This window comes from Abramis brama, assembly GCF_963993115.1.
Source record: "Abramis brama genome assembly, chromosome: 2".
Classification (NCBI taxonomy): domain Eukaryota; kingdom Metazoa; phylum Chordata; class Actinopteri; order Cypriniformes; family Leuciscidae; genus Abramis; species Abramis brama.
Genome location: NC_139964.1, coordinates 42,113,303 through 42,132,268, shown reverse-complemented (window position 1 = coordinate 42,132,268; position 18,966 = coordinate 42,113,303). Strand labels below are relative to the sequence as shown.

General features: G+C 41.2%; 1 protein-coding gene across 2 annotated transcripts in view; it reads left to right on the top strand.

Annotated features, from left to right (window-relative positions):
* nlgn4xa (neuroligin 4 X-linked a) overlaps positions 1–18,966 on the top strand; it is a 124,192-nt gene that overhangs the window by 12,981 nt on the left and 92,245 nt on the right. The window contains exon 3 of one of the 2 annotated variants that reach the window (XM_084106985.1): positions 17,476–17,535. The exons of the other annotated variant lie outside the window; for it this stretch is intronic. Coding sequence (XP_083963111.1) covers positions 17,476–17,535 — 60 coding nt within the window. The remainder of the gene's footprint in view (positions 1–17,475; positions 17,536–18,966) is intronic. 2 annotated transcript variants of the gene reach the window in all.

The window sequence follows — 18,966 nt, the reverse complement described above, 5'->3', positions numbered from 1 at the left end:
AGGAAGAAAGAAAACAGCAGTTGATGGTGTTGCTGGTGAAATTGCTTCGTTAATGAGAGGGTTTGGAGGAGAATGGCTTGAACGGTTCAAGCTGTCAGGAAGGTGGCAATAACTAAAATAACAAGGTATTACAACAGTGCTATTCCGAAAAACATCTCTGAATGAACATTTTGAACCTTTAACTGGTTGGCGGCAACAGCAGGCAAACACAATATTTTCCTCTGTCAGCCAAGAACAGGAGGCTGAAGCTACAGTGGGCATATGCTTGCCAAACTGGACATTAGATGATTGAAAAAAAAAGCCCATCCCTTTGTCTGATGAATCATGATTTCTGATGCGATGCAGATGGTAGAGTCAGAATTTGGTTAACCACGTAAATCCATGGATCCATCCCTTAATGTTATTTGAGCATCATTTATTTCACATTCAACCTTTTGTGATCTGCAACCTTGTTGACTGTGTGCATCTCTTTATGGCAAGAGTCTACCCATTTTCTGAGTCCCCAGCAGGATAACATGCCATGTCACAAAGACTGGTGATGTCATTGAGTTTTGGGTACAATGGTCTCCTGGGAACAGCATGAATGTGAAGCTGACAAATTTGGAGCGAATGCATGATGCTCTCATGTCAGTTTGGACCATAATCTCAGATTGTTTTTACAACCTTGTTGAATCCATTCCATTAAAGGTTCACCTAATAATGTGGCCAATGTGAATGATATAATTTATATGCATGTGATTAAAATATAATTGTGATAATAATAATAATAATAATAATAATAATTAAAAAAAAAAAAAAAAATATATATATATATATGTATCTTGATTGCTGTCTTATTTGTTGAGGATCTAAAACATGAATGAAATTACATTTAGCAACATGTTTTTTTTTTTCTTTTTTCAAGGTGAATCTTTTAGGTAGCCTACCTGTAATACAATCACACATGATCATCTCTCATTTTGTGCCCCCACTGTGACTATTCATTTGTTGCTGTCAATCACCTCTGAATAATTGGCCATTTCTTTTGGTTAATGTGTTTTGTGTGAAACCTTTATCTGAGCTGTGGGGATAGTATCGGCCGCTGGGTAATGATGAGATGTCCTCTAATGTTCAGCCAAAAAAAGTGTTCAAAGCTAGTTTAACTTAGTTCTTCATATTCTTCAGGTTGAATTATTAATGAATAAAATGTAATGAGCTTCTGAACTAAGGGATTAATAAATGTGCTTCGTACATGCTAAAAATACAGATTCCACCTGTGCTCAGGAGAAGAAGAAAAAGTAGATTAATACACTACAGGATGATTTGGAAGTGTCAAACCTGGGCATACAGGGGTGGAGGGTATCCCTGTGATTTTTTTGTGGTATGCATATAATTGGTGTCAATGTTCAACACTCTTCCTGAACACATTCCTGTTTTATACATTTTTAATTCGTTATTTTTTAAATAAAGTAATTTTTTTGTACAAAAAAAGGTTACTGCATTGATTTTAAATATATAGTTACATAGAAATATAAGTATACAAAAATATATAAACAATACAGATATATATATATATATAACACCAAATTATGTCAATTATTATTTTATTAATTCTGAACAATCAAATGTAAATAGCATAAAATTAATATCAAATGTATTTTTTCTATAGATTATGACATTTATAATGTGAAACAATGTGACGTGAAATACAGTTAAATAATTTTAATATTGTAATATCAAACATAAATTTCATAAAATTGGAAACTAAAACCATAAAATAGAATTCCAAAAATAACATTCCATTACTTGTACTGTATAAAATTGTGCCATGTTTCCAAATGTAATTTCATTCATGTTTTAAATCCTCAACAAATGTCAATTAAACAGCATGGTGTTAGAAACTTTCCTTGGAGATTATGGTCTAAACAGACATGAGAGCATCCCACATTCGCTCCAAATTTGTCAGCTGCACATTCATGCCGTTTCCAGGAGACCATTTTAAACTAAACTCAATGACATCATTCTCTGTGACATGGCATGTTTTCCCGTTGGAATGAACAATCAGAAAATGGGTAGACAATGGCCATAAAGAGATGCACACGGTCAGCAAGGTTGCAGATCACAGCAGGTTGAATGTGGAATTTAAATGATGTTCAAATGGCATTAACACTAAAAAAGTGAGAGAAAACAGCAGTAAGTGTGTTATGTTATAATCATGGCAACCAAATACATTGCAAGCTGATTTGAAAAGAAATTCTATGAATGAAAGAATGTGCAAATCAGCTTGCAACAACAAATATTAATTTCCTTCCCTGTTATTTCATCCTACCGAGAATGAAAAATGATACCAGAGACAGCAGGTATAGGGGTTTCGAAATTTCAGATCGGAAGAATGGACTATTTAAAATATTCTGTTGGCTTTGGTAGACCTATTCAGGAAAAATCTTGAATAGCACTGAAAATCCTTCTGTGACACAAAAGTAGGATTTCCAATTATGAAATGGGACATGTCTTATTTTGTGTGGTATCTTTCATTTAGTTGACAGCATTTCAAAATCATAGATACGAATGTTTAGATGTTAAAAATGTTTTTGCGACCTCTGAATGAAATTCTCCTCAGTCTTGACATTAATTAAATAATTTTATGTAAGCACATCAAGCTAATCTGTCTAAGCCAATGTAACCATAACATCACTTATACAGTCATTTATGTAAGGCTAATGCTGAAAGACTCTAGCATAGTGAATACACATTTCTAGAATATTTTGTGTACTTTGAGTCGCCTTCGGGTCATTTTCTGTGCACCTCTATTTTTTTTTTTAAGGTATTATTAAGGAATATATGTCAGGGTATTATGTATTTGACCCAACTCATATTTTAATGTTCATTCATAGTTTTTGTAGGTATATTGTGTTTTAGTAGTATTAGAATTAGAATAGTATGTTGACGTGATACAGTGTAAAAACTAACTATATATACATAAGAATGGACACCTCTAACTATTTTGCTGGCCATAGGTTTGTTGTAGTTGTAGTTCACCACATTCTGTTGGCATTCAGGAAAAATCTTGAATAGCACTGAAAATCCTTCTGTGACACAAAAGTAGGATTTCCAGTTATGAAATGGGACATGTCTTGTTTTGTGTGGAATATTTTATTTGGTTGACCGCATTTCAAAATTATAGATATGAACATTTAGCTGTTAAAATTGCTTTTGCGACCTCTGAATGAAATTCTCAGTCTTGACATTAATTATGTCTGGCATCAGGTTAAGCCTGGCACTGGTAGCTATTATTTAGGACTGGGGTGGTCTAAACTGAGGTTGGACCCACTCCTGAAAAGCAAGGTGAGCTTGCTTTACTACACAACCCCAAGGCGTTCCATTTAGCGTCAATGTGACAATCTAGTTTATTCATCAAACTCTAGAGGGTGCAGGCACATCATTACCACATGGCACAAGCTGATTGGCCCCTGTTGATCCTGCTGCCAATGTGATTTAAACAGTGTTGGGAACGTTACTTTAAAAAAGTAATTAGTTATAGTTACTCACTACTTGTTCCAAAAAGTAACTGAGTTAGTAACTGAATTACTATAAAATAAAAGTAACTCGTTACCAGGGAAAGTAACTATTTGCGTTACTGTTAAAAAAAAAAGTTGCTATATGTCAAAGAATTTGGATTATTTTTTAGCAGTTTTCACAAGTCAGTTGAAATGAGTAGCACAGACAGGTGTTTGTACATAACTTTCGATATTTATTGCATGTCGACAGACAGCAAGAGGTTTATCCTGCACTTCAAGCATTATCTTTGTAAGAAAAGTAAACAGTTACACCATATAAATTTAACTCTAGCAAATTAAATCAACCGCTCTCAACTTTTTATTAAAAGTTTTATTAATAAAGGCATAGAACCAGTTTATTTGTAGTGCACTGACAATAGTTTTATATAATTAGTTCATTAATTAAATTATTAAAAAGACAAAAAGACCTTGAGATATGTTTGGTAATTGTACCTGAATGAATTGAAAATTAATTTGCTACATTTCAGATTAATAACGTTATATTTGTTTTCCTTAAAATTTTAATTAGCAGTAACTTAAACACTTTGCAGTTTGAATATCCATAAACAAAATTACGGAGTATGTTTTTATGTTTCCACTGTTCGATTGCGTCCGCACCTCACACGCACGCACGCACGCACGCACTCACACAAATGCAAACACTTTGCGCCTTTTCGATCGCGCCCGCGCCTCCCTCTCTCTCTCTCTCTCTCTCTCTCTCTCTCTCTCTGTGGCGCGTGTGCTGCCATGTGTGTAAAAACACTGGCTCTGATTGGCTACCATGAAACACATGACTCTGCCTTAGCCAATCATAATCGCTTAACTCGTTATTAACCCACCTCCTCACTAGCTGTGCGAGCCAGGGGTGCGTTCGGATTACACAGTTTATTCAATCAATGCATAGTAACGCAACGACTTTAAAGTCCAGTAATGTTAACGGCGTTGTAACGATGGGAAAAGTAATTAGTTAGATTACCCCGTTACTGAAAAAATAACGTTGTTACCTAACGCCGTTCTTTTAAACGGCGTTATTCCAAACACTGGATTTAAATAGTCTGGTTCATTGTTTTCTGTAAACTAACCCTGCAGCGCATTATCAGAGTTCCTCTGAAACCTTCCACCTCCCTCAGCTCCACCTGCCTAGATCTGCCATTGTTATGTCTATTTATGGAGCAGCAGCATATCTTATGCTCACAGCAGTATGTCTGTGTATCTAGCAGTAGCAAGTCCGTACTTGCTCTCCTGTAGCAATAATCAACAGCAGCAACAACAGCGTATATCAGATCTAGTCAGCCAAGAGCAAATACATCAATGTTGCCATATTCAATAACATGCTAAACTATTCACGATTTAATTTTTAAGCGTATAACTATTCAGTCTGGCTGTGGAATTCAGGTTAATGTGTAAAATATCTGTGAAAGGAACGTTGGTGCTCCAGTTTTAGCTAAGAGCACAAAACTTCAGTTGGTGGAATGTGTCTGAGCAATTACACAGCAGTGTGTAGGGCAGTGGATCTCCCTCCTCTGGTAGGAAGTCAGATGAGTGGAAAGACCGGGGTAAGTGTATGTGGAGCCATTGAACCATAGAACTTCACCACTGGGCGACACAACATGTGGGGTCATGTGTTCATATACACATTCATACACACTCACATGTCAATATATATGAATATTTTTACCCAATTACACACACACACACACACACACACACACACACACACACACATATATATATATATATGCACATGTGCATGTGACCTCTTTTGTATATTTTTATCTGCATTACCTATTTACATGGCTCTGATGTACTAAGATCAAGTGTGCTAAATCACTTGTACAGTCAAACAGATTCTGTGTAAGCTTTATGGGCATATTGCTGGTGATGTACTAATAGCAATTGCACACAAAGCCAAATGTGGAAATAAATTGGACTCATAATTAAATAATGTTGCATGCAATAATGCCAAATGTTATCCATGCATGCAAGTTTTGAGTATGACAAATTTTATGATTGTCACATTCATGCCAAATAATTGAATGTGATACAGTACTTGTGTATGACAATTTTGAATCAGTTTTAGAAAGGTTATGGAGCTTAATACAATATAGCCTGAATTCACAAATAACAAACTGGAATGACTTGCAGTCTTCCAGATGGGTGCAATTTAATCTATTTGCATGGTTCTGTGTTTTGGCCTTTTTATGGAGACTATATAGATTACATATTTAGTGTGCATCAAAACGTTTTATTACTGATGTACAACAGTTCTGGGTAAACTATATTATTAGATAAGCTTTGGGATAGTTTTCATGCAATCAAGGTTTTACATGTTTTAACACAGAAAAATTGAATAATGCAGGGCTTATATTGGGTGCAAAGGAATTTCTGTGGACATTTAATAATGCATTATTACTTAATCAGTTTAATTATTAGCAAATCTTTAATTATTTATCCTTTGAGTCACATCATTAATAACCATGGCCCATCATCAATTTCTTTTCCACCAGGTACATATTGACATAGACAGTTAGCCTTCAACTTAATTACTGAGCCACCAGGGCACTACAGGTGCAAAACCCTTGGGCTTGCTTTATTAAAAATCTGCCTTTTCTCTTCCTTTAATGAGGAGGTTATAAACAAAAAATGAGAGAGACTTGTCTTATTCAAGGCACAGTCCTGCGCCGTAACTATGAGGTGACAAATCTATCCCAGTATTTAGATTTAATGAAGAATATGGGTTTTATGATTGATTATTCTCCTTTAACATTTCATCTCCTGGAATCTTGTATATTTAGTTATGTCCTTGACACAATCCCTTGTCACTAGAAATGGCACGTCATTTTAAATTGTGCAGCACAAACAAACTGCCTCCTTTACATGTCAATTAAATTCCCTGAGGACCTGAAGTTGATGAAAATATCATAGTTAGCAATGGCATGCTTGGTTTAATATTTCAGTGTCAAAATAAGAAGTATTATTACTATTAATTTCAATCAGTAATATTTCAGCCCATGATACCTAGCCAGAAGTCACAACAAGATTATACCACTTCATAATATTTATGTTTAGTTGGTCATTAACACACTTTTGATGCTGACAGATCAGTTCATGTATGTCACAATATGATCTGAAAATGTATAAATCAAAACATGAATGTAGACTAAATTAAGTAATGAACTCAAGTATTGCATTTTTTTATATTAGTTCTGAAGTGTTGCCAGATTACATTTGAAAATTATCTAATATAATTAATGCCATGCACAGACTTGTTATGATTGAACTCAAATCTTGAGATTCAAATATTGAATCTTGTTGTGATTCAAATGAAAAATGAATTTGACAGCATTCAATCTTTTGCTGAACATTTTACGTTTGCAATGCAAATCTACTTTACAATTAACATTTACAGATTATTTATATTTAACAGATTATTTTGAACTTCTTAAATGAAATCAATATTTGGCAGGATTTAGGCAGCACTGCATTACATTTATCCTCTCATTTTACTGACTAAAAATAAGTGAAAACTGGATATTTCTAATCATTAATCTCAAAATGATTTATGTTAGTCTGGCATTTTTTGTTTCTTAAAAACTATTCTTAAAAATCACAGTAACCTCACATTTAAAGGTTTAGCATTAAACATGGGAATGAATATAAATTAATTTATGTATAGTTTTTAAATTATGCATTTGGTTATTTTTGTTCAGTGTCAGTCAAGTTTTAAGGTTGCAACATAACCCCCCCATACACCCCCCCCACCTGAACAAATACAAAGAAAAGGTGAAAATAAGAGGCCAAATTCAACTCATAGCAGATGTGTTTACTCCTGTGGTTTGCTCACATAAAGGCAATATTAAGCATCACTTTGAGATTCAGTTTGAATCGATTTGGTGCAGAATTATATGTTATGAACCCCAAATGTCTCTGTGATTTAAACTAGTTTAAAGCCAGATGAAACAGTGCTGACATGCTCTAAAGCACTGGCATGGCAAACTGAAGAAGAGTTAGAAGAACACTTTTCAATCCACAAAAATCACCAACATTTACTGTAATAACAATAACTGTAACCATTGAGTTTGACAAAGATTATGTGTATATTGAATAATGTAATATTAGAACAGTCCTGTGTATTGTATTAAATGTATAGCATAAGTAAGGAAATATAATACATTTTTTGATATTGTAGTTTTTTGTATTTTTATTTTTACTAAATGTTTTTTAGGCTACTGTTTTACAAATACCATAGATTTATATCAAAGTGCCCCAATATGCTATTTTAAAGTTTCCTAATGTTGTTTTGGAGTCTCCTACAACATGTTTACATGCATCAAAGGTCAAAAAACAGTTTCATTTTCTCATAATATACATTTGCACATCACCACATTTTTCAATGATTCTCAAACGACTCATCAGATGAATCAGTCTCTCTAAATTCATCCTTTCCGTGAGCTGCTCTGCTCTGATTGGCCAGACAGCTCAGTTTGTTGTAATTGGTCTACCGCGTACAGCCATTGCATAACAACGTCAGCTCTGTCCTGACTCCTGATGGTTCCTACAGCTCAGCAATTGTACACCGTAAACTAAACACTAAATGGCGTAAATTTGACCATATTAATCCGAGGCGAGCGTGAGTCCGAGGATGAAACACTGGAAAGTCATTCAACCTGAACCTCCATCGCAAGGACGACTCTAGCAGGACGTTCCCTTATCGGTCATTCTCTTCTATGTACGTAGTGACCGACTGATAGGAATCTCGCTAGAGAGGCCAATCTACTTTGAGTGAAACTAAAATGAGCCAATACACATTGGCATGCAATCATTTGCATCAGCTGTTCAGCCTCGCAGCGTGGGTATATAATGAGCAGCAGGTACGACTGCATTTCAGCTTTTTGCTTCGGAGCCAAGCACTTTGATGCTCTCTACAAACTCCCAGGAGATTGTGAAACTTCGAGCAAGCTTTTTTTCTCGGATCTCTCCACTTTGGTGCGGGTGTGACGGCACAGCAGCGAGAGCGGTCTTCTTTTCTCACTTCTCTCTTTTTCTCTCTCTTTTTTGTTTTGACTTGAGCAAACAAAAAGCTGTTGTCACAGCTTCACGGCTGTTAAGACCAGCGAGAGAGAAACAGCGCACAGACAGGTGCACATTCCTGTCTGTGTTCGCGGTGACAGTTCCCCTGCGTGCCTCAGCACGAGTGAGAGCAGTCCCTAAAAGAGCTTACAGAGATAGATCACAGATAGAATCTATCTATCGGGGAATCTATCGGGGAACCAACCCCCTTAGGAACCCTCATCCCTCTCACGCTCCGCAGCCAGCAGAGCCGCCATTGGAACGCGCTGAACCTTTCTCGAGATGTGTACCAGACGTTTCCATCGGTGCTCCCTGCGATGAACAGATATCGATCGCTGCATCGGAGGGAGGGTCAGACTTCTCCAAGGACGACTCCTCGGCACCGTTACCGCCGTTGAGTGTGTCAACGGTGCCCGAGACGGACCCGGAGATGATGGCCATGCTTTCCCGGGCCACCAACAGGATTGGGCTCATTTGGAACCCTCCACCGTGTCCCGAGCCCTCGAGGATGGATGATTGGTATCTCGGGGTGGCGCGTGCTGGTTCTCAGCAACCCACCCCAGTGCCTTTCTTCCCGGAGGTGCACAAGGAGCTCACGGAGACGTGGGCGGCACCTTTTATTGCCAGAAACCGTTCCGGTGGCTCCTCCTCCCTCACCACCCTTGATGGCGGGGCGATTAAGGGATACATGCGTATCCCGCCAGTGGAGCGGGCCGTTGCTATGCAGCTGTGCCCTAACTCCACTTGGCGCGGAGAACCGTGTCTTCCTTCCTGGGCCTGTAAGTACTCATCGGACCTAACTGGCAAGGCTTACAAGGCCTGTGGGGAAGCCGTCTTTGCCGTGCACGCCATGGCGTTGCTGCAGGTCTATCAGGCCAAGCCACTGAAGGAACTGCACGAGGGTGGTCATGACCCACAAGTTCTCCAGGAACTTCGTGCCGCAACAGACCTCACGCTTCGTGCGACAAAGGTCACCGCGCGGTCAGTGGGTCGTGCAATGTCCACACTGGTGGTCCAGGAACGCCATTTCTGGCTGTGTCTGGCCAACATGAGGGAGACTGACAAGCTCCAGTTCCTTAACTCCCCCGTGTCCCAGACCGGCCTCTTCGGCGATGTGGTCGAGAACTTCGCCCAGCAGTTCTCGGCTGTACAAAAGCAGACTGAGGCCATCAAACACATCCTGCCGCGCCGGTCAGCTGCTGCCTCCACCTCACCGCCCACGGCTCCTCAGTCTGCTCGTCGTGTCCTGTGTCTGCCCCGCTCCCGCGCCGCAGCAGCAGCCTCCACCTAAACGGCGCCGTGGAGCCAGTCGCAGGCAGGCTCCCCCAGGCGACCCAGAGATGGACGGGACTGCTCTTCGGGAGATGGTGATCGCACCGCTCCCTCCCCTGGAAGAGGGCCGGGTGGAAAATCTTCAGTTTCCTTTTATTTGTGTTCCGCCGCTGGCCTCAAAACCAGCCGTACCCAAATTCTCAATAAAAGAGCAGTTTCTTCCATCTCTGGGTCCGAAGAGGGCCCGGAGAGTAGTGGAAGGAGAGAATCCTCACCACTCTCACCCTTCTATCGCCAGCGGGCAGCAGTGTGCGGTTTGAGAACGCAGCCAGGCCGCCTCCTGCACCTCCTGCCCCGTGGAACCAGGTATGTGTTGCACGGCACACTCAGACTCCGCCACGGGCCGCCCCCTAGAGAGAGCCTCCCGAGCTGAGTCCCTGTGTTCCACCTCGCTGCCCCACTCCGGGTATGCCTACGGTCCCTTTGTTCCTGCTTGTACGGTCTCTGCGAGCCTGGTTAGTGCTCCCCAGTCCGTCTCGCTGGCTCATTCGGACCATCAGGCTCGGCTATGCGATTCAGTTTGCCCGGCGTCCCCCCATGTTTCGGGCCATCCACTCCACTACTGTGAGAGCAGCCAATGCCCATGTCTTGCAGGTGGAGATTGCAGTCCTACTGGCGAAGGACGCGATAGAGCTGGTCCCTCCAGCTGATATGAGGTAAGGGCATTACAGTCCCTACTTCATTGTACCCAAGAAAGCTGGTGGGTTACTACCGATCTTGGACCTGCGAGTTTTGAATGGGAGCCTCCACAAGCTACCGTTCAAAATGCTCACGCAGAAACGCATTTTCGAATGCATCTGTCCCCAAGATTGGTTTGCAGCGATCGACCTGAAGGACGCGTACTTTCATAGCAACGTGCTCAGTCGGTGCTTTCAGAGCAACGCGCTCAGTCGGTGCTGAACTCGTTCAAAGGCAGGATGGCGGCCCTGCTGAAATTCTTTCAGAGGCTCCTGGGGCATATGGCAGCGACAGCAGCGGTAACCCCGCTCGGGCTGCTCCATATGAGACCGCTTCAGCATTGGCTTCACGGCCGAGTCCCGAGATGGGCGTGGCATCATGGCACTCACCGGGTGACAATCACACCGGCGTGCCGCCAGACCTTCAGCCCGTGCTGAAGAGGTGTCCAGGCATGCTGTGGTATTCACAGATGCCTCTGCCATCGGCTGGGGTGCCATGTACAACGGGCATGGGGTGTCGGGTGGACCCCCATGGGGTGTTAGGGTGTCAGGGGTGTCGATGGACCCCCAACTGCATTGGCACATCAACTGCCTTGAGTTGCTATCAGTACGTCTCACTCTGAGCTGCTTAAAGAGGCTTTGGTAGGGATTCCTATCAGTTGGTCACAACGTACGTAGAAGTGACTGACTGATAAGGGAATGTCTCGGTTACATATGGTAACCCTCATTCCCTGAGGGAGGGAACGGAGGCGTACGTCCCATCGCCACATCTGCTGCTGCCCGCCGGGGCGGCCAGTTTATCAGGCTTGGCTCCTCTGAAAAAAACTGAAATGCAATCGAACCTTCTGCTCATTATATACCTGTGCTGCGAGGCTGAACAGCTGATGCAAATGATTGCATGCCAATGTCTATTGGCTCGTTTTAGTTTCACTCGAAGTAGATTGGCCTCTCTAGCGAGATTCCTATCAGTCGGTCACTACGTACGTCTCCATTCCCTCCGTCAGGGAACGAGGGTTACCATATGTAACCGAGACGTTTCTCAGTGATACACTGTTTGAGGTACATTATGAGATGTTGCAACTGTAATTTCTCACCATCAGCATTAACAAGTGTATGTCCATCAACAAATCGATTATTTTACTTATACTTATGTATTTACCGAGTATTTTTCAAATTTATTGCAGTGAACGTGATGGAACTGTATCAATAACGCATACGTTAGCCGAGCTCTAGCGTGAATGACTGATATAACATAAATGTTGGTAAAACACATCTTGCTCCATGCTTAATCTTTACTCAACAGTATACTTTTTAGCATGATATTGAGAAACCATGCATGGTTTTAGTTACCATGATCCACAAACATATAGATACAATGAAAGAACAATGGTGAACTTCAATAATTGCAAATAGTTGCTGTCGGGCGGAAACGTCTCGGTTACGTATGTAACCCTCGTTCCCTGAGTAGGGAACGGAGACGTTACGTCGGATGACGACGAATGGGGTTTCGCTTAGAAAGCCTCTCACCTACGAGTATACAAAACGAGCCAATGGCAATGAAATGCCATGGGTCTGCGGAATTTGCATAACGTAAGTCCGCCCCACGTCGTGGGTATATAAGGAAGTACGCTGGCAACATGCAGGTATGTTTCTTCGCTGAGGAGCCGAGACTGAACTCCGGCGTTCCAGCGGTACAGCGGAAGTGGCAGGGAGACGTAACGTCTCCGTTCCCTACTCAGGGAACGAGGGTTACATACGTAACCGAGACGTTCCCTTTCGTGGTCACTCCGAGTTACGTCGGATGACGACGAATGGGGTCCCCAGTCTAATCACGCCACCTCGGCTGTCTTCCAGTGCCCTGTGTAAGTCTGAGCTCCCTGTCGTGAGACTAGCACGGACGAAGGAGTCCTACTTAACACAGGAATACCAAGGTACACTGGGAAGCATATCTCAGAGGAAATATGCAATTATGCCCAGCCCGAAGGGGGGGGACTTAGAATACACATATGACCCCGAAGGGCTGCATATGGAGTATCACTGGGGTGTCCAGCCGCAGGTGGAATATTTCAACCCCAGGGGTGGCAAGGTGACTTGCTGAGGGAAAGACACATGCTCAAGAGGCTTACAGTGGAATACACATGTGGGGGTCGCCCAGAGGGGGAACCATGCACATGGAGGCACCTAGCCAAGCGCGAAAGCTGCCGGTGGCATAACTCTGCCGTTGACGTCGACAGTGCTGGAGGAGACTCAGGGCTTATTAGGCTCACCTGAGGAAAATATCGCACGTATCCCATCCGTGGAGAGGAATGGCGAGCAAGCGAAAACACCTGAGCAGAATCTAGTACCGGCTCGTTGAAGCGAGTACATGAGCAGAAACTGGCTCCACTCGGAGATTATAGAATCTCGCGAATGAGTTAGGTGTCGCCCAGCCTGCAGCTCTACAAATGTCTGTTAGCGAGGCGTCATGCGCTAGAGCCCAAGAGGATGCCACACTCCGGGTGGAGTGGGCCGTCACACCAAGGGGGCATGGTCGACCTTGCTGCTGATATGCCAAAGCAATGGCGTCCACTATCCAGTGGGACAACCTTTGCTTGGAGAGAGCCTTTCCCTTCAGCTTCCCACCATAACAGACAAAGAGCTGGTCTGAGGTCCTGAAACACCGCGTTCTGTCTACGTAAGCACGGAGGGCGCGTACTGGACAGAGCAGTGCCAAGGCTGGGTCTGCCTCCTCCAAGGGCAGCGCTTGCAAGTTCACCACCTGGTCTCGAAAGGGTGTGGTGGGAACCTTGGGCACATATCCAGGCCGGGGTCTCAGGATCATGTGAGAGTTAGCCGGTCCGAATTCCAGGCATGCTTCGTCAACCGAAAATGCCTGCAGGTCCCCTACCCTCTTGATGGCGGGGTAGGGGACTCAAACTCCAACCGATGCTTTCAGCTGCCCGGGAAAGCATGGCCATCAGCTCTGGATCCGACTCGACTGGATCCGACTCGACTAACTAACGTTGACACTCCCGAGGGAGGCAACGCAGTCGAATCATCATTTCCAGAGGAATCAAGCCCGCCTTGTGATGCTGTGAGTGACATGACACCATCTGCTGGAGTCCCGAATGAAAACACTGGGTCCCCGAGAGGAACCAGGCACACACGGAAGCCCCACGGTTTGCGATGTGGAGGGGGGCGTGGCCCGAGGAAAGCTCGTCAGAATTATGCCACACCATAACCCTCAGATCATCCTAGCCACCAGCCAAAGTATCCCCTCTCGAGGAAGAGATAGATTGGGGTGTGGCAGAGGCGACTCTCACACAGTGATCATTGAGTCTCGATCTATAAACATTGCGATGGTCATGTTCCCGCAATGAAAACATGACTCATCCACGAGCGCTGCCGAGCGTGATTAAGCCCAACACGCGAAACAGCGCTCGTGACCGTTAGGCAGATGAATCACGCGCCCACATCCAGTAAATACACGGGCGAGCCGTCTTGAAAAAGACGTGCCGCGTGCAGCTCTTTTAGAGAGAGGAAAAAGCTCAGCAGAGTGCTGAAGCGCCCAGGGAGAAACACACTCACTGTCGGCAGATCACTGCACAGATCAGCAGCAGGCAATGCGATCTCGCTGGAACGCGCCATCACTCCAACACACTGAAGAGCCGCTCGTCTCGTAGAGTGAAGATGATTCATAATGGCTTGCAGGAGTGAAGAGAACTCTTGGCTCCGAAGCGAAAACATAGCTGCATGTTGCCAGCGTACTTCCTTATATACCCACGACGTGGGGCGGATTTACGCTATGCAAATTCCGCAGACCCATGGCATTTCATTGCCATTGGCTCGTTTTGTATACTCGAAGGTGAGAGGCTTTCTAAGCGAACCCCATTCGTCGTCATCTGACCTAACTTGGAGTGACCACGAAAGGGAACCTTGTATGTCCAAACCCGCTACTTTTCAGTGAATATAAAAAACAGCATTTTTTAAAAAATGAAACACTGTGTTGACAAAGTTTATATTGTGGCTTTATTTGGTCAGACACTTTCATAAAGTTTCAAAGTTTATTGTAGCTTTGTGGGCACTTAGTTTTTTCTGTCATTTGGCCAAAATCTAATGTTATAAAAGATGAAGTGCTACGCACAGGCTATTTAAGACAACACTGGCTATGACTCAATGACAAATACTAGACTAAGACACTCTTCTCCTCTCCCCAGACACATACAAAATATATGTGTGTGTGTGTTTCTTGAGTAAAGAAAATTCTGTACGTATTGAAACATTCTCTTTATTTAAGCTACCCTTAGATTGCATTAAACATGCAGATACACTTATAGGGTTTTACCGACAGTTTGAAGTTGCTTTTCATTGATTAAATATTTGCAATACCCACAGACAGACGTAAACGGTGATCAATAGTAATGATTTATGAAAAAAAGGACAAAATATAGAGATATGAGGTTTCTTCCTGACAGTGACTAAATAAATACAAAATAGGCTGCGACTAAATAAATACAAAGTAAGCTGTAGAGGGTTACAAGGGCTTTTAAATGTTTACCTGTTCAAAAATTGTTTTTTACACATTTTACAGATGTTCACGGTGGCCGAGAGAGCTCAATGCACTGCAACTGAAGAAAACACATACAAATAGAAAAAACACCAGCAAATTCAGAAAACATCTTCATCAGTTTGACAACATATGTGCTGCAAATACTCATAACACAACCAAATACCAAATAAGGGCAGTTGTGGCTTAATGGTTAGAGAGTTGGACTTGTTACCCGAAGGTCATGTGTTCGAGTCTCAGTACTGGCAAAAAATGTAGGTGAGCGCCTCCTGAGATCAGGGGAGTGAGGTTCACGCACACAGCTCTTACTGGCCTACGACAGTTACACAAATAGAAAAAAACATCAACAAATTAAGAAAACATCTTCATCAGTTAGACAGCACATGTCCTGCAAATGCTTAATGCAACCAAATTCATCAAAACGCACAGAAAATAGCACAGACCACAACTGAAATGTTTCAAGGTGACCCCAAAGTGACAAACTTTGATTTTTTATTTTATTTTATTTTGATTATTTGCAGCACGTTTCTGTATTTGGTTACATTGTGAGTATTTGCAGCACGTGTTGTCAAACTGATGAAGATGTTTTCTTAATTTGCTGGTGTTTTTTCTATTTGCATGTTTTCTTTAGTTGCAGCGTGCTGAGCTCTCTCGGCCTCCGCAGATGTTACTGTTGTTAAGTGAATGTACATCTACTCATATTAACCCATTCCCAACCCCTATCTGTGTAGAATTTGGCTCAGATAGCAAAGCTGTCATTTGTTATTCTGAAGCCATACAACGTTCACTTTTGTGGCTGCAGGGAACATATAAAGCTGCACCATAGCAGAGCTTTGTATAATACAAGCCTCTTTAGGAGGGTGGTACATAATAAGTCGTTACTCAGAAAGAACCATGTAAAGGGATCTCTGGGGTTTGCCAAAATTCATAACAGTGATGCAGTGGTGATGGGAAAGATTTAGAGTCCAGTACAGAGCTGTTTAGCTAGAAGTCAAATAGATCTGTGTGGTGCAAACCTAACAATACACACTACATCTACAATGAAAAATGGTGGTGGAAGCATCATGCTGTAGGGCTACTTTTCATCAGCAGGAACAAAACATCTTATTACAAGAAGGAAAAATGGAAGGCACAATGCAGAGAAATAATGCAAGAGAATATCATTCAATTTGATATAAAACTGAATTATTCTTAAAGCAAAACAATGATTCCAATACCATGTCACATAACCTAAATAAAATATCTAAATGTGGGGATTGACATGTGCAACACATTTTGAGTATATACCTAAATAAAATTTTACTGTAGGATTTTTAATTTTGTAAAAGCACAAACTTTGTGAACTCACATCTCTGCAGGAAAGCAACTTTCTCTCTCTCTTTTAATACTTACTGTTAGGGTCATCATCCATAGAGGAAAGGAGATTGAAAATGCAGACTAGCAAAGTAGCTAATCATTGGGCATCCAACTGTATCATGCCAGGAAATCCTGTTCTTAAATTCAGCACTACTTTTCACAGGTTTTATTTATTCATCATTTTTTTGCTAAAAATATAAATAATAATAATAATAATAAAAAATCCAATCAGCTGAAAAAAGTACTGTGGTGCATTATTAAAAACATATTTTGTGCAAAACACAAACTAAGACAAAAAGAAAAAAATAATAATAATATGACAGAAGAAGTGTATAATTATTCAGTATCTGTACCGTAATCACCTCTCGGCAAAGTTATTACATGTGATGTTCTACAGTCCAACCTCATAATCCCTGTGGTGTAATGCTTATGACCCAGCATGGTGGGTGTGTTGTTCACACTCTAGTTATGTACATGCTACTTGCTTTTGTTTATACAGCTTGACATCCCACAATCCTCTGTTAACAGAAGAAATATTGGAACCTGCATGATCTCTCAGTGTGAGCCAATGTTAACACACAGTGCTGTATATGTAATGAGCCAAGGTCATTTACAGAAACAACTGATGCTCATTTTGCATTTGATACAATTTTGAGAAAAGGTTTTTTTTTTTTTTTATATATATTTTTGTGGCATAGACACTTTATTCTTCCCCCTCATTTGCACACCAAAATTCATTAAGTATTGTTTTTATGTTATAATAGGAAAATAATGTTTGTAATTATCTAAAAAAGTACAGTATTTATTAATTTAGAAAGCCCCAATTATTAATACTCAATGTGTTAGAGCAGTTGTTCTACCAGATTTATATAATAATGATTTCCGTTTAATATTTAAGCTGCTGTTTTAAAATCTGTTCCCCCATTTATCCTCTTTACCTTTCCCCTGTTGTTGACAGTAGGAGCCAACACAGTCAAAGGCGATGATTTCACCAATAATGAGGGTGGCGAAAATAAAGGTATTTCCCCCCATCTTTTCCCCATTATTTTTAAGACAAACAACAGAGATTCCAGCCTGAAGCTTGCATGAAAGCTTTTTTTTTTTTTTTTTTTTTTTTGTAATGAATTTTTTTATTTAATTTTGTTCTTAACTTTTTGGCCATTGAAGCACACCATCATAAAGCACACCTTGGACCCCTTTTGACACCTCTTTCCTCTTTGGAGATTCCTAGCACAGAGCTGAAGGGCTGTGTGAAAAGGCTAACATTTGCCTGTGCAGAAAATTCAATAACATCCATAAAATAACACTTGTTCTCACATAAACATTACCTTCTCCCAGTGCTGCAAAGTGAAAGACGGTTGACGAAAGCCTGCATGCTTTTTTTCCTCTTCTCCGCAAAGAAATTATTAAACAGTCATGTTTTTTCTCAGTTTTGCTATTGTTTTTCCTTCATTGCCCGGTGAAGCATGAACACTAACCTGTGTTGTTTTGACAGTGGAAATCTGTTCATTTGTAACTCCTGTTAGATGCTGGGTTGAAGAAACTCTTCCTACTGTAATATTAATAGCTTGCTCTTTTGCATCCCATTAGACTTGGACAAATAGCACTTTAAGACATGATGCATTGTAATGCTGAGAAAGGGTAGAGCCGTGTGAATGAAAGCAGTGAAGTATGTTATATACGTCATATAATCAACATAGAGCATATGGTAATTTAATTGATATATATTGGGCACAGGATGTGTTGTTCTCTTCAGGTTGCTCTTGACACGACTGATAAATTGCTGCAGTGGATCTCACTGTGGTTTGTGGCTGGCGAGGAGTCAGCTGTCATGATCTTTGAGTGATGTGTACGATCATTGATTGCTGCTGTCCAGACATGTTGTACTTTTTGATTGCTCTCTGATACCTGTATTATGGAAGAGAGCAAACACGTGTCTGTGGATAGCTGGGGAAATACTACAAGAAACATTTTCGAAGATCTTATTTTTGCTCTTTTTCCAGGTTAAGTTATCTGAATACTATTGCTCACAAATTTTGTTGAAATATATAGCTATTACTCCTTCTGTGACCTGTGTAATCACATAATGTTAACAGTAAAATCTGTGGACAGTGTGACATTGGTCCGCCAAATGGGAGGATAGGGTTCCAAAGCAAATTTTAGTAAATCAAAAAATAAAAATAAAAATAAATACTTTTTGGGCTGTCTAAGTTGAGTTAACTCAAAGGGATGGTTCACCCAAAAATAAAATTTATGTCATAATTCACTCACTCTCATGTCATTTTAAACCTATATGATTTTCTTTCTTCTGAGGAACACACATATGATGTTTTATTAACAAAGTTCAGGAGGAAAACGTTCAAATTATCTATCCAATCATCACGTCATTCCAATAATCATCATTCCAATCATCACGTCATTCCAACCTGCTGTCAACAATCAGTAATCA